General features: G+C 45.6%; 1 protein-coding gene across 1 annotated transcript; it reads left to right on the plus strand.

The window, feature by feature from the left end:
• The first annotated feature begins 1586 nt into the window (after window positions 1-1586).
• eEF2 (eukaryotic translation elongation factor 2) lies at window positions 1587-15454 on the plus strand. The gene is made up of 9 exons (XM_075680081.1): window positions 1587-1716; window positions 3438-3652; window positions 4098-4291; window positions 5004-5212; window positions 9062-9392; window positions 9699-10050; window positions 12944-13454; window positions 14033-14558; window positions 14995-15454. Exons 1-9 carry the CDS (start codon window positions 1714-1716, stop codon window positions 15186-15188), a joined length of 2535 nt encoding a protein of 844 aa, XP_075536196.1. The 5' UTR covers window positions 1587-1713; the 3' UTR covers window positions 15189-15454.
• The last annotated feature ends 193 nt before the right edge of the window (window positions 15455-15647 follow it).

Below are 15647 nucleotides of genomic sequence, written 5' to 3' on the forward strand. Positions count from 1 at the left end.
TGGCTATTCTCTTGTGCTCGCTTGGACGTGGAAAAAAGCAATGCACTCTATTTCTCACTTGCTGTAACTCTGCTGATACAGCTAAGGGCTGTAGCAGTTGGCCAGTCTGTGCCGATAGGCTCTTGTATCTGGAAAACACAAGTTTACAAATAGACAAGTTTATGTTTTGCACAGTATGGTGAGACAGTACACACTTGAAACTGGCAATAAACCTACAAGCACTGCGAAAAGTATGCACAGAAAAGAAATTTGCCTCTGAGACATGCACCTCTGTGCATTCAGTTCATTGCCACGTTTCCCATGCTGTGTAGAATAATACTGACAGCTGTAATTAAAGTTAAGAAAAACCTGGGAAAGCACTGATGCTTTCCCAAGACAGCAGTTGTCCTGCGTCCTTTGTCGTCCCTGTTAATTTTATCTTCGTTTGTATCTTTCATTGATCATGAGTGACCTATGACTGCAAATGCTACCGTTGTCTTTGTATTACACTTATAAAGCAGCTATCACAAGGATTAAGTAACTGTGACTAGAGGTCTCTCAGTGCTTGAACATACCCTGAAGTGCTCAAGGCAAGTCCAAAAGCCACTCTTTTTAACTAATTGAATGCCATGCAAATTTGACACTCACATTGGCCTGCTCTACGTTCTTGCTCTGTATTGCACTTAGCTTTACTAACACAAAATGGCAGTGCTTACTCTCTCATCAGAACATTGGAAGCATTTGTTTATATTTTGATCTGTATAATGTCCGAGTGGAACAACTCGATTGGCATTAAAATTTAAAGCATTAGCAAGTTAATGCCATCTTCTGTGCCCGTGTGGCACGGGTATAACATCGTATTGAGGAAGACGCTATCCGACCTCAAAACGGCACCTCACGTCAAAGCAAGTCACATGTGTTGTATCTGCTTAAGAGATAACGTGTTGTTCTGGTAAACCACTGTGCGACAGGTAGTACATGCAATGGCCCCGCTTGCATCTATTTAACCTGAACGGATATATTCAATTGCTCACGTGTTCACTTATCATGCGCAGGACACGCTGCTTCAGCAAATACGAAAACTAAAGCAGGTGAATTCAAACAGACTAACAGATTATATTAAATCTTCGTAAGCGAAAACAGAGCGCAGTAACGGTCGGGCAAAGCGCGTTGACTAGCAACACAAGGAGCTCAACTCACATCACGTTGAAGCATCTGCCGGCAGCTCCAACTAAGCTCGTTAAAGTTGACATGGCACTATTATCGCCCCACAGCAGACAATAGAAGAGCCAGAAAACCCTAATAATAGGCCTTAATACACCTTAAGAAAGCACTATGGCATTAATGCCCTAACGGACGCTGCCATCTCGTGATCTCAACCGCATTGGGTCGCCGGGTCAACGCTACGGCGGCTACGGTTTCCTGCGTTGACTGGCAAGGTGACTGCAGCTACATTCAGTAAACTAAAAGCACGTAATAACACATATAGCTCTAACTAAAAAAATAAAGAAATTATTGCAAACTTATGCCGAAAGATATTGAGATTTTTTAGTCTATAGTGTACGTTTATCAAAAAACTGCTGGGACAAAAGCAGCGCCCCAACAATAAAATCTGGCCACAAAGTTGTTAACCTCGCCACCAGCCTGCCCATTGCTCAGTCCTTTTCCCCCGTATCCGCCATAGTGGTACGACCGAAGTTCTATCCATCGGAAGAAAAAACTTAAAAACTCAAGATGGTATGTGACATCCTTCTCCAATCTTTGTCAATCCTTATTTACAGCATATTTGTGAACATATCTAGCACTGAGTTTTTCTTAATAGACATAATTTTTGTCATATGCTGGCTGTGCACTATACCCGATGCTTAGTCTGGCCGGCATTATGTCTTTCAGGAAACAGAATAAAGCCCCATTCTTTCCTGGATATCGTGAATGACGATCGCTTGGTGTGAGCAGATAATATTGAGCGCGTTGTTGCAGCTACGTGCAGGCCTTATTGACCTTTATCTGCCAGAAGTAGGGAAGAGTTGACGTTCAGCTGATGCTGATGGTGCAGATGTCATTCGACGTTCCGTTGCCTTGGGCGATGACAACGGTGCCGACGCGTTGTCACTTCTTTTTACTTTTTTTTTTACTCCATAGACTGTCTGCTGTCTGCCTGTACCGGTGAATGTGCAGATGGCTGACATAGCTCGACCCCTTGCGCAGTAGTCGCACTCAAGACTGGCAGATTTGTAATCAATGAACACGCCTTGCTAATTGATGCTGTAGCTGTTAGCAAGTCTTACGGTCGTCTGTACCGCACAGATAACACAGATGTTCTGTCTTCTGAAGTTTGCATGTGTTCGTGTTACCGGGAATGTGTGGCTGGAAAGTAGGTCGAATTTTCGTTTAAGTGCACAGACACGTGGCGAGCTGGTGATCTTGACATGGCGATGTCTTCCATGATCGCAGCGGGAGGAGAAATCGCTTATGCGGGTGGCTAGCTATGTTTTCTGGATGGTGCTGACGTACGTGAGCCATGTGGCCTGCTGGAAGGGGCTTGTTTGCGCTCATGCGTCTGACTCGGGGTGTGTCGTTGTTGACCTAGCTCAGACCCGAGTCTACGTCCGTCGACGCCGTGTAGCATATTGTGCCGCTTTTCAAGCTTTCTTCCTAATTCTACGTCATCAGGCTTTGCTCATAGCGATATCTACCATTATGATTGCCGAAAGTTTTGAGTTTGAATTCCACTATGGGGGATTCACCATGTCACTGGAAATTGTGGTATGCTCAAACAGATAAGCTTAATCTCGTACGTGGCAAGCTGAAAGCGAGAATGGAGAGACGGGACGTAATGTTGCGAATGCGTTTGCAAAGCTGAAATAAAAAGAGGCGTCGGGAGCAGCTTTATTTTAACAGTGTACTTTTTTTTCTGATGAAAGCTCGACAGTTCAAGCGAGCTACGTTTTGCCTAGAGGCAAAATTGATGGGTAGAAGATAAAATAGGTGCTGCCATGGTCATTGGAAAGCCATGCTTTGTTGACGAGTCTCGCACTTCTGTGAAATCCTGGTTCGGGTCAGAGCTGTTGCCTGCTTGCAAAGGTTTGACTCCTGGTGGAACTGCCCTTTTCTTTTAGACACAACACTTAAGCACTTGTTCGTGAACAACACAATGACTTGATTGTTTTAGTGGGGTCTGAAAGGAAAGCCTGCTATATAATAAAGTTCAGAAACATGTTAGACATTTAAAACAGGGCCACTAAACCAGAAGTGAGCTTCAATGTGGGTATTTTCTGCTTAAGTGCATCTAAATGAGTTCATGAGTGGCCACCAAAAGAATCCTTTGCCATGGCATTTTTGGTTCGGTGGAGTATTGTGGTTGGTTTCATAACCTGAACAGACAAAGCATTTCCATTGATTGTTAATTTACTATGTTTCTTTGCAACCACTTGGCTTACAATAGTTGTGGCTTGCAGGTGAACTTCACGGTGGACGAGATCCGTGGGCTCATGAACAAAAAAAAGAATATCCGGAATATGTCCGTGATAGCCCACGTTGACCATGGCAAGTCAACACTAACAGACTCCCTTGTGTCCAAGGCTGGCATTATCGCTGCTGCCAAAGCTGGCGAGATGCGATTCACAGATACCCGCAAGGACGAGCAGGAGCGCTGCATCACCATCAAATCTACGTGAGTGGTAGCTCATTTTCAGGGAAAGGTTCTGACTAGTGTTGCAGAAGTCGATTGCCATACTATGGAGTTTATAATACTGCAAACGGAGGCCACATGAGACTACCCAAGATGATAATAAAGCATGCAACTCGGGATTTACATGGTACCCATGGGGCAGCGGCGAATCAAAGCTGGAGCCAGGGCTGAAGCCAGTGTGCGGCGGGGGGGGGGGGGGGGTTCTCATGTAATATTGGCTGTACATGCAATTCTCACTTCCCTTGTGGCCTGGCAGAGGAGACTGGCTTGCACTGGCAGTCAAGGGACTTCTGTAACACCAGTCATAACTTTGTGCACTTTCAGAGCTCATGCACGCTCCTAGCATGGCGACAAGAGGTAGGGCCATTTATTTTCCTCTCCCACGAGTTCTGTGTATTTACTTGCAGTGGTGCTTTTCTTTTGCCAGGGCGGTGTCCATGTACTTTGAGTTGGCCGACAAGGATCTGATTTTTATTAAGGAAGATAACCAACGTGAGAAGAATGAGAAAGGTTTCCTCATCAACCTGATTGATTCCCCAGGCCACGTTGACTTCTCCTCAGAAGTGACAGCAGCCCTTCGTGTCACCGATGGTGCCCTCGTTGTCGTGGACTGCGTTAGCGGTGCGTATTGTGGAAGTCTTTTATGGCTGCAAATTCACACTTGGTGTTAGATAGCCCGTGAATGGATTTCGTAGCACTGGTATTATACACCCGTGAGCAAAAGTGTATGGACTACAGGTTTGCTGAGAAAACTGAATTCGTTATTCTGATGCATAAACTGAAATTGACAAGTGTGTTGGAAAGTGCACTCTGCCATCTTCAATTTGAAGTTAAATTTATAGGCAAAGAAAGAAACTTGGTTGCAGCAACCTTGGTATATATACTTTTGCTAAAACTGGTGCTTGGGCGGGCTCAACATATTGCTGAGGCACAACAAAGCATCGGAAACAGAAAGTTCATTTAAAGTGCTTCCTGGTTGCCACTCCAGCAACTATACTGGCCCTTGGAGACTGGCACACTTCTTTTTTTTTTTTGCGGATCATGGAGGCACGGAAAAATCGGAGGCCATGGTTTAAACTGACGTATTATCCGGATATGGGCACGCTGGCTGTTCAAATTCTCTGGCAAAATTTGCATGTAAACTGTTGGGACCGCCGAAAACCTTCTAATTACGCGGGATTTCGAATTAATGAGCTTTTACTGTAGTGGGTGTTGAGTTGTACATGAATGATTGCTTTGCAGGGCTGTGAATGTAGTTTGTTTGTACATTTCTGTAAAGAGGTCTTGCAAAGACAAGACTCAGTGGCTAACCTCTTTTGCTGCATTTTTGCAGGTGTTTGTGTCCAGACAGAGACGGTGCTCCGACAGGCCATTGCGGAGCGTATCAAGCCTGTGCTGTTCATGAACAAAATGGACCTTGCACTGCTGACACTTCAGTTGCAGCCTGAGGACTTGTACCAGACTTTCCAGCGAACGGTTGAGAACACCAACGTAATCATTGCCACCTATGGTGATGAGACTGGCCCGATGGGTGACATCAAGGTGTGTGGCAATTGCCATTTTGCAGGAAGATGTAGTTTTTTTTTTTTTTTTTTTTTTTGAGGTGGTCATAGGTCAGCAGAATTGGCTGATACTCATGTGCTCTGTACTTTCGCAGGCTGTGTACTCGCTCACTCGTCAGCACTCGCTCAACTTCCTACTTGTACCCACTCATTCGTGTTCATGGTCTCTCCCATTCACACTTACCGGCACCATTCCTATTCGTAGTCTGGTCCACTCCCACTCGGCGACAGTTGCTAACATTAATACTCTGGTCAACTCGCACCGTTTGTCACTCGTGCTGTAGCCCACGTCTGTGAAATTGATTGGGAGCGAAAAATGAGTCTGTGCACTTGTGAGCGAGTATGCTGTCTCCTAGTAGTGGTCAACTTGTCAGCACACTACGCTTTCAGCAGCTTGCTTGTTTGTATGGCAACTTAGTCGGTGCTTTGTTTACTTGCAGTGGGCACTGGTCTGGAAGTGAGCGCTTGCTTTTAAGTGTTTCAACAAACGTCCCTCAAATCCTGAACACTGCCTTTGTACTGCAGATCTCGCTCAATTGTAGCGGTGCTTGTGATGCAAGGTGAATGTTGGATACACGAGAGCTGCCATCCTCGTTGTGGTTCACGCACAAAGCATTTCCCGTTGCCCCCTCCAACGACGGACGTTTTTCTCATCGATGCCAAAGACCTACCTGGCTTGAACGTTTGACGATGCCTCCTCGGCTAACGCAACTTTTCGTTTGGAAGTGGCGCTATTCGCAAGTTCCGTTGCCTATAGGTGGCGTGCAAGGTGATTCAATATGGCGCCTACAGAGTATAGGAACTCCTGAGCGCATGTGCGTCCTTCATGTCGGCTCATGTTTGGCTTAGCGCTTGAAGATTGCTGTACCTTTTCCACAATCGCCATCGCTAAATGGCGTCATGTGCCACATAGATACCTATAAGAAACGCCGATGTGGTGCCTCATTGGAAGGGAAGAGCCCACGAAGGCCTTCAGATGTCACATGCCCGGCGGAAGCCGCACGAGCTGTAATTTGACCGTGAAGGTTATATCAAGGAACATTAGCTTGTCTTTATCTTCGTGCTAATCGCGACGGTCCGCAAAGCCTGCTGTTCCGCAGCAAAGAGTAATTTTGCTGCGCTGTGATGTTCTCAAGCTTCTTTCACAGATTGAGTTATGAGGAGATATTTCTATAATTAAAGGAAGGATATCAATAAGGTTATTACAACTGCGACTTTTCAGACTTCTTTGTATGTCGCTATGGTAGTACATGCAGGTGTAAAGAAAGCCATGCCGGTTGTTTTATTTTTTGCTGGTCCAGTTGTACAGTGAAACCTCGTTAAAGCGTAGTTGGCCAGAGTTCGGAAAACAGTACGTACTAAACGGTAGTACTGCTTAACCAAAATAGCATGAGATCGCCAACTTACCTGTCAAAAACGGAACTCGGAAGGTGGGATGAAAGGGGGAAAAAACGTGCAGTATTTGTTCACTTCGCGCAACAAGTGTTTTCGTTTGATGCCCGGCGGCCTAGCAGCGACAACAGCAGCCTCAAACTTACTGAAGCTACGAGCCAGCTCCCTCTTCTCGGCAAACACTCGCATGGCAGATTCCTCATTGGCGTCGCGCATTCTCTGTGCACGCGCGTGGTAGCGCTGCACAAGTCGTGGGGCACCTGTTTCATTGAGGGGTCTGTTCTCGTCGTGACGATTGCATCCATGAGGCTGATGTAACACACAGCTTCTACCACTGTTGGGTCTGAATCACCCATGCTGTCGCTTTCCGTGTCGTCCTCATCACTGTCGCTAGTCGACACTTCGGTAACAGAGGCAACGATGGTGAAAAGTCGAACCTCATAGTCGACATCTCTTCCTGGTCACAGCAGCGCCGCCGAGCACCTTCTTCGCATTCCAAATGCCACACACCGTAGTCAACAGCAGTTCCCTGTCACGTGCCAGCGCCGACGTCTTTGTGTCACGTTCGATAGTACGAACGATGTCTAATTCTATGCTGAGCGCCTGGCGTCTCTTTTTATCTGAGCTTTGGCATGACGCGTGTCCTTCTTTGCACGATGCCACAATGCTCTCGGGCACGGCGCCAAATGTTGATGTGGGTTCACGTGCAAACGCACAGGACGCTTGGAGGCCGCTGTTCTGATCTCTGAGGCTTGTTCTTCTGCTGGGCCGCCCGATGGAGACGACGCACCGGCATGTTTGTGGGACGAAAAGTGGAAACGCTATGTGTTAATTGATACGTACGGTTTATGCTGATACAAAACACATTTATGTTCAATGGCCACTGAGTAGGGGATTTGACTTTACTACTTTTTAAACGAAGCTACAGTTTAAGCGGGTACGGTTTAATGAGGTTTTACTGTATTATAGTTCAAGTGACGAGGAGTCGTGACAGAAGCTTGTTGCGCTCACATCGTGAATTCGGTGTCTGTTTTATGCTCTGCCGATCTTGTTATCGGACCACTGTAGCCGCAAAGCTTGGCCGAGCGTTGGTGCACGAGGTACAGCCCAGAAAGTAAACGCGTGTGTTTCTGGCGGGATGGTGCAACGGTGACCACACTGAGTTGCTGCCAGTGAGCAATACTTACTATGCCCGCCCATGTAGATCTACTGTAGCATTTCTCTAGAGCTGCAACGAAGTGCTACAAACGTGTCAGTTTTTATGTTAAATGCTCGTGTGTTCTCGTTGCGATGGCCACAAGTGCACAGCCAAAACTTGGCTGTGTGGAGGGCCATGGGGTGCAGCGAGCATGAAAACATGCGTTTGTGGCGAAACGAGACACCACGGCAACCATATACTATGAGTTAATGCAGATGAAACCTAAACAAATACTTCCGACGCTCGCCCACATACTACATATACTTGGGATCAAAGTCACACCTTTCACACTGCTGCAACACTGTCGTAAGCTCTCTTTTTCTAATACATCGATTATCTGCTGAAAAACAAACGCAAGAATGCACATAAACATAAGCAAAGAAGTTTCATTTTCTTAACTACGCGGCTCCAGAAAAAGTCATTGCACACTTACAGGTGGTGTGCCTGCCTTGCCAATTCGTAATATGGCAACCCATTCCTTTGCCGCATCTTTGAGTGAATGAGTAGAGGCTCACTTCATTTGCCATATCTTTGTTGGTGCATTGCGGCATGCATCACATGCGATTGCCTTCGAATTTCATCTTGCACAAACGATACGTAAAACAGATAATGAAGCCTACTGGCTGCCATGAAGAAAGCAAGCAGATGAGCTACCGCCGCGTTGAAGGCCGCGGGGTGGCGTGACAGTCTACGGAACTTATAGTGGCATCGCCTGTTTGGTGCCGTTACAATAACTCCACCGAAGCCACACCGCACGGGTCAAAATGATGTTGCTCGTGTACAGCTGCGATACTGACTTTTCTAGATGGTGCTAGCTATGCACCATAATTATCTACTTCAATTAAAAAACTGGCGTGTCCTCGAATCTAAGCAGACCCTAGAGTTTCTAATAAAAACATTATGTTGTAGCAGGGATAAAAATCTTGGCCTGTAGTCCATATTCAGTACACTCTTATGTCATCTGTGAACGTATTCCTTGTTGACCCAACATCATGACCGGTGCTGTGCATCTGTGACATTTACCATGTAGGACACTCGTTTTTCGTTTGCATATTTAGCTGCTGCATATAACATAAGTGTTCTGTGGCAATACACTTTAAATAATACTTCTCTGAAGCACCTAAAGCTTGTACATACATGAAACTTTCTGTAGACGCATGGTACAGCTAGCTAAGGCAGGCAATTGTATGTTTCATATCCTTGTAGCAGTAATGCCATCGCGTTACTTGTGCTCTGCAGGTGGAGCCGTCCAAGGGCAACGTCGGCTTTGGCTCTGGTCTGCATGGCTGGGCCTTCACGCTGAAGCAGTTTGCTGAAATCTACGCAGAGAAGTTCAAGATTGATGTGGACAAGCTGATGGGTCGGTTGTGGGGCGAGAACTTCTACAACCCAAAGACCAAGAAGTGGGCCAAGAAGCCTGATGAGGACTACAAGCGAGCTTTCACCATGTTCATCTTGGACCCAATCTACAAGATCTTTGATGCCATCATGAACTACAAGAAGGAAGAAACAGCCCGTCTCTTGGAGAAGCTGAACATTGTTCTTAAGGGTGACGACAAGGACAAGGATGGTGAGTTCATTGACAGTTTTGAAGTAGCAATGGACGCAGAAGCAATGTTGTACCCGATACTGATGATGGAATTTGGAGCAGAAATTGGAACACGCTGCATCTGGACATTTTCTATTTTAGAGCATCAGTTGTATTAAACATGTCAGGAATTTAGTCAGGGTAGATAGAAATGTTTATTTGGCCCACATGCTATCGTGTGTGTGATCGGAGCTGTGGTGTTCGATTCAGCTGTTTCGTTTCCTGGGTGACAATTCTTGCATTTATCTACTCTGATTATATTGGAGAATTGTTTTTGCATCTGTGCAGGCAAGAACTTGCTGAAGGTGGTTATGAGGACATGGCTTCCTGCTGGAGATGCACTCTTCGAAATGATCACAATCCACCTTCCATCTCCTGTGACGGCACAACGCTACCGAATGGAAATCCTCTATGAGGGTCCCCTTGATGATGAGGCTGCTGTTGCTGTAAAGGCATGTGACCCAGAAGGCCCACTGATGATGTACGTCTCAAAGATGGTACCGACATCGGACAAGGGCCGCTTTTACGCATTTGGACGAGTCTTCTCTGGTGTTGTGTCATCGGGGCAAAAAGTCCGCATCATGGGCCCAAACTACACTCCTGGCAAGAAAGAGGACTTGGCTGAGAAGGCTATTCAGAGGTGAGCATTCAAACCCTGGCAGAAATGGCAAAATGTCTGTCCGAGAAGTACAGCAGACCTCCACGTAGCATCAGAGTGTAGTCTGATCTTAGTGGCTACGCAAATGCAGCTGTGGCAAGTGGCTTTGCAGCTGGTAACTTGTGATGAGGTGTTAGGTTAGGTTGTTCATCACATTCTTGCTGCTTTTTTTGTCATCTCCAGAATAGCTCCTCCAAAAGGAAATGTAGTGTTCTATTAATGGACCTCATTTATGTTTGAAGTGTTGTTAGACATTGCATGCTAACTGCATGGGGTTTGTAAAGACAGAAATCTGGTGGTTTAGCAGCGAGGGCTTGCATGCTGCTGTCCGTAGCATGTTCATACTGTTCAGCACAATGCAGTAATCTGCAGTATGGAGGCACACTAGCGGAACAACATTTCAATTTTCGATATGAAAAACTATTTTTGTTTTCTCCACCTCTGTCTTGGCGGATCTTCTTATCATCAAAGAAGTTCCTAATGCTTACAGAGGGATATAAAGTATGTTGGGTCTTATGCCTTCGGTGCCTGCTCCCCATTAGCCCCCTCGGGAATGGACTGAGCAGGTCCCATCCTCGACAGGCCCTACAAGCAGCAGTTACTGGCTTCAGTGCCATCTTGAGTGTGCTAGAGGCATTTTTAGTGTATGCTTATAGCATTAGTTAGGTTTATTTGCTACTTTACTTGCTGGGACAGGTAGAATGGACAGAGGTTTCAAGAGAATGGTTTCAAGTGCATTTCTCAATTTATGGAGGCTGGCATGCCCATTATCTGTATATGTACCATATTTACTCGCATAATCATCACACTTTTTTGTCCGAAAATTTATGCAAATTCAGGGGTGTGATCATTACACGGGTTAAATTTCCAACGAAAACAATTTATCTTTTTTCATCCCGCATTTGCTGTGGGATGACAATGGGTCAAACAAGCAGGCGGCTGTCGGTGCGGGACACCAAAACAAAAATGGCAGCCGGCGGAGCAAGCCTAACGTGCCGAACGCGATTATTTTTCTTCTCGCGAGTACATTGTGCGCACTGAAACAGTTCCGTATCAGTAATGAATAATATCGTTAATATCGGCAAGTTTGCGACAATAACTTAGCCATGTCCACTTGGAGGGGGTAGAAACAGATGGGCGTGCTTAGCTGCCAGTGACATAGAAACACATGCTGCGGAAACTGCGGCATTTGCCTTCACTGCTATCCTAATATGGCACGTTTCCATGGGTGAATATCTTAGCTGCGTTACAAGCGTCGGCATATGAATAGGGTACACTTCTAACATATTGGTGTAAACATGGCCACTTCGCCGCTCGCAATTTGTTGCGTTCCCACGAGTGCAAACTCAAAGAATCGATAGCGCCCTTTATGTTGTTCACTAAAACCATTATGAAACCTACAAATAATAAAGCAGAGGCAAGTTTGGTTGTGGCTTTTTTTTTTTTTTTTTCATGGAAGCGCGGGTGCAGAAAGTCATGAATGGAATGGGGGCATCTGCTTAAGTATGTTGGGTGCTAGCAGACTGCTTGCTATGTCTTGAAGAGTCGTTTGCATAGCATTCAACAGATGGTAAGCGTGACCCTCATTAGCTAGACTTGGCACACGGCATACCGTTGCAACAAGTTCAGGGTGCAATCATTGCATGGGAAAGAAAAATTGAATTTTGACGGCAAAATTCAGGGGTACGATCATTACTCGAGTAACTACGGTACATTCATATGCCCTGGTTGGTGTATACCTGCTGAAGCACTGCTGCTGTTGTGCTTATGTATTAAAGAAACTGATTTTTATCTTGTTTGTAGGAATTGCAAGGCATTACTGCAAGTGGCCTAGTGAAGGTTACTGTTTTCATCTTGTGCAGTACAGTTGCAGCAAATTAACTGATATCAATACTTACTGCTGTCGTCTTGGTATTGCCATATTTGTTCGGTTATAAGGTGTTCAGAATTATAAAACCAGGATGTAGTTGGTGAACTGAAAAAAAGAATGTATGCACACTAAGGCAAAATAAAGTAGCCAGTGGATTATTTACTTAGTTGAGATTGCCCGAAATATCAAATAATCGGACTCCCCCAGAATAATTGGTGTGGATTATGTGCAGATTTCATCTTCAGGTGTGACTTCGCGGCAGTGTGTAATGAAATCTTGGGGTGAAATTCGCGTATAGTATTCACTATCTGGCCTTTACTGTGCTATATTTCAAGTTCTCAGCATGGGTTATGCATCCAAAAATGTGGTACTTCCTCACTAGCAGAGTTTTAGTAGGTGCTACAATTGTGCTGCCATATAAAATTTGGTTTCCCGGAAATAGTGCACTGCCGTTGCCATATTGAAACAGCCGAATCATATCAGCCTCTTATAAGGTGGGGGTGACTTTGAGGCTAAGGATTCTAGTGATAAAACCTTGCCTTATATTTGAATAAATATGGTACGTAATAAGATGCAGTAGAGAGTGATGGTCATGGTCGCTTCTGTGATGTACCTTAGCAAGAATTTCACCATGACCGTTGATATATTCAGACAAATTGGATTTGGTAAACAATTACAACAGTACAGTATTGATAAAGTTGCCTTGTCATTGATGTCTAAACTCCTTACTTGTCTGCAATCAGTGTTCTCAATTTCACTTCTGAGTTTTTTTCTTGTTGGTAGTGTGACAGTTTTGAGATCTGATCACTGCACACTACTCAATCTTGTCATTGAAAAATAGTTTTTGAAATTTACATGGTCAACCAAACTATAGCTTTAGGGGCTGGTTGGTTTCACACACATCTGCCTTTTTTTTTTTATCTAAATGCTATGAATCCTCCATACAGCATTTTGGTTCCAATTTTTCAACATTCCCATTGTATATCCTGTCTCTTTCTCGTTTAGGACTGTTCTGATGATGGGTCGCTACGTAGAGCCTATTGAAGATGTGCCCTGTGGCAACATCTGTGGTCTGGTCGGCGTCGATCAGTTCCTGGTCAAGACAGGCACCATCAGTACCTTCAAAGATGCCCACAACATGCGTGTCATGAAGTTCTCTGTGAGCCCTGTTGTGCGTGTGGCAGTAGAGCCCCAGAATGCCTCCGACCTGCCCAAGCTTGTCGAAGGCCTGAAGCGTCTGGCTAAGTCAGACCCTATGGTGCAGTGTATCATTGAGGAGTCTGGAGAGCATATTGTGGCTGGTGCTGGTGAGCTGCACCTGGAAATCTGCCTCAAGGATTTGGAGGAAGATCATGCAGGCGTCCCACTCAAAAAGACTGACCCTGTTGTCTCGTACAGGGAGTCTGTCCAGGATGAGTCTAGCATCATGTGTCTCTCCAAGTCTCCCAACAAGCACAACCGTCTCTTTATGAAGGCTTGCCCGCTGCCTGACGGCCTTCCTGAGGACATTGACAAGGCATGTACCATGTTAATCTGAACTGCAGAAATGTGTAAATAGTCAGCAATATTGTGCTTACAGGCAGGATATGCCTGCTGCTTGATTTGATACTTTGAGGCTTGCAATATCATTAGTGACTGGGAAGCATAGAACACAAAAAAGGTGCTATGCTTATCTCATTTTTTTGGTCAGTCCTCTGTCTTGGCAATCTTCTCTGCTACTTGAGAAGATTGAATGCTTACAGAGGTATATTGATCAGGGTTCTGCCTTCGGTGCCTGTTTGTTGTTTAACCCCCTTGGGAACAAAATGAACAGGTCCCATCCTCAAAGGACCCTACAAGGCGCTATGCGGCACCTTTTTCAGTAGTTTGGAAAAAGGCGTTTGTGTTTTGATAAAATTGTCTCTGCAACATTGTGCAACATTGTTTTCGTGCTTCCAACAATCCAACAGTTTTGCCTCTTGTCCACAAACAAGTTGCAGATAGCCTCACGAACACAGGGCTTCATGTAACTCTTGCATTGACTGGCTGAGCAAAGTATGTGAATGACTACTTCGCCATTTCGTTTGACTTTTCTTGCTTTTAATTTTTTTGTAGGGTCAAGTAAACCCACGTGATGATTTCAAGATCCGTGCCCGTTACCTATCCGACAAGTATGAATGGGATGCCACAGAGGCCCGTAAGATCTGGGCATTTGGACCTGAAGGCACAGGCCCCAACCTGCTTGTGGACGTCACCAAGGGTGTGCAGTATCTGAATGAAATCAAGGACTCTGTTGTTGCTGGTTTCCAGTGGGCCACCAAGGAGTCCGTGCTGTGTGAAGAAAACATGCGCGGTGTACGGTTCAACATCCACGATGTCACCCTGCATGCTGATGCTATCCACAGAGGTGGTGGTCAGATCATCCCAACAGCCAGACGGTGCCTGTATGCCTGCATGTTGACTGCGTCGCCAAGGCTTATGGAGCCAGTGTACCTGGTGGAGATTCAGTGCCCTGAAAATGCTGTGGGTGGCATCTATGGAGTGCTGAACAGGCGTCGAGGTCACGTTTTTGAAGAATCCCAGGTTGCTGGCACACCCATGTTTGTGGTCAAGGCCTACCTGCCCGTCAACGAGTCATTCGGTATGTTCTTTTTGGTTTCAGTGCAATGTTGCAGTTTGAGCTGTTGCTATCTAAGGTAGACTGAAGAGATTTGGGTAAAAATGGAGAACAATGGACGAGCTTGGTGAAGTGTTTCAAGTGACTTGGCAAAACATCTTCCTCCCATATAATGAGCATGTCTATTTGGCAGAGCTGTAAAACGGTGTTTGGTCTGGAAGATTAGCGTTGCTAGTAATGTAACGGGTTATTTGCATTTGTAATGAAGTGGTACTGAAGCTTTCGGTTTTATTGGAATTGCAGTTGTGCAGGTATGTGTAGCATTCATGTTGACGTGCAGAAAAAGTGCAGTACATCAGTCCAAGGTAGTAGTGCGGTGCTTTATGACCAGACCCAATATCCTTTCTTCAAAGACTGGTGATTTGCAAGGGAGATCTTTAAATTTAACCTGTTGCTGCAGGCTTCACGGCTGATCTGCGTTCCAACACCGGAGGCCAAGCCTTCCCACAGTGCGTGTTCGACCACTGGCAGATTCTGCCTGGTGACCCCCTGGACGGCAAGTCCCGCCCCTACAACGTTGTCATGGAGACCCGCAAGCGCAAGGGCCTCAAGGACTCGCTGCCAGATCTGGATCAGTACTTCGACAAATTATAATCGCTGGCAACCTAACATCGCGCTTGTTACTGGCTGGTTCTCGTCGACCCGTTGGTCTGCCTTGAGTTTTTTTTTTTTTTTTTTTAAACACTAGGAGATCGAAGTTTTATGTAAAGATGCTGGGAAGAACCGACGGTCTATCCTGCACAGTGCGGAGACCTCATTTTATTGTTAATTTTGTTTCCTGTCCCGCCGTGTCTTGTCAGAACGTTGGTTACGGGCGCACTACAGAGCTACACCACGAATAAAAGATTTGTGGACCTTCACCTTTGTATTGTTGCTATTTTTTCCGCAAGCATGTGCGGCCGCCAATCTGCGGTTGACTGGGAACTGCGGAAGGTACGTAATTTTGGCGAACCGCCATTGGTTATAGATAGATATTTACGAAAGACCCGCGCTTAAATATGCACGAATGGTTAAAAAATAAAGTTGCGCCAGAACGCGCAAGGTTTGTTAATG

This window comes from Dermacentor variabilis, chromosome 2 (assembly GCF_050947875.1).
Source record: "Dermacentor variabilis isolate Ectoservices chromosome 2, ASM5094787v1, whole genome shotgun sequence".
Classification (NCBI taxonomy): domain Eukaryota; kingdom Metazoa; phylum Arthropoda; class Arachnida; order Ixodida; family Ixodidae; genus Dermacentor; species Dermacentor variabilis.

Excerpts from the sequence above, each read along its gene's own strand:
- eEF2 (XM_075680081.1), top strand. Across the intron at positions 5,213-9,061 it reads GCCCGATGGGTGACATCAAG|GTGGAGCCGTCCAAGGGCAA; the intron begins GTGTGTGGCAAT and ends TGTGCTCTGCAG. Across the intron at positions 13,455-14,032 it reads TTCCTGAGGACATTGACAAG|GGTCAAGTAAACCCACGTGA; the intron begins GCATGTACCATG and ends ATTTTTTTGTAG.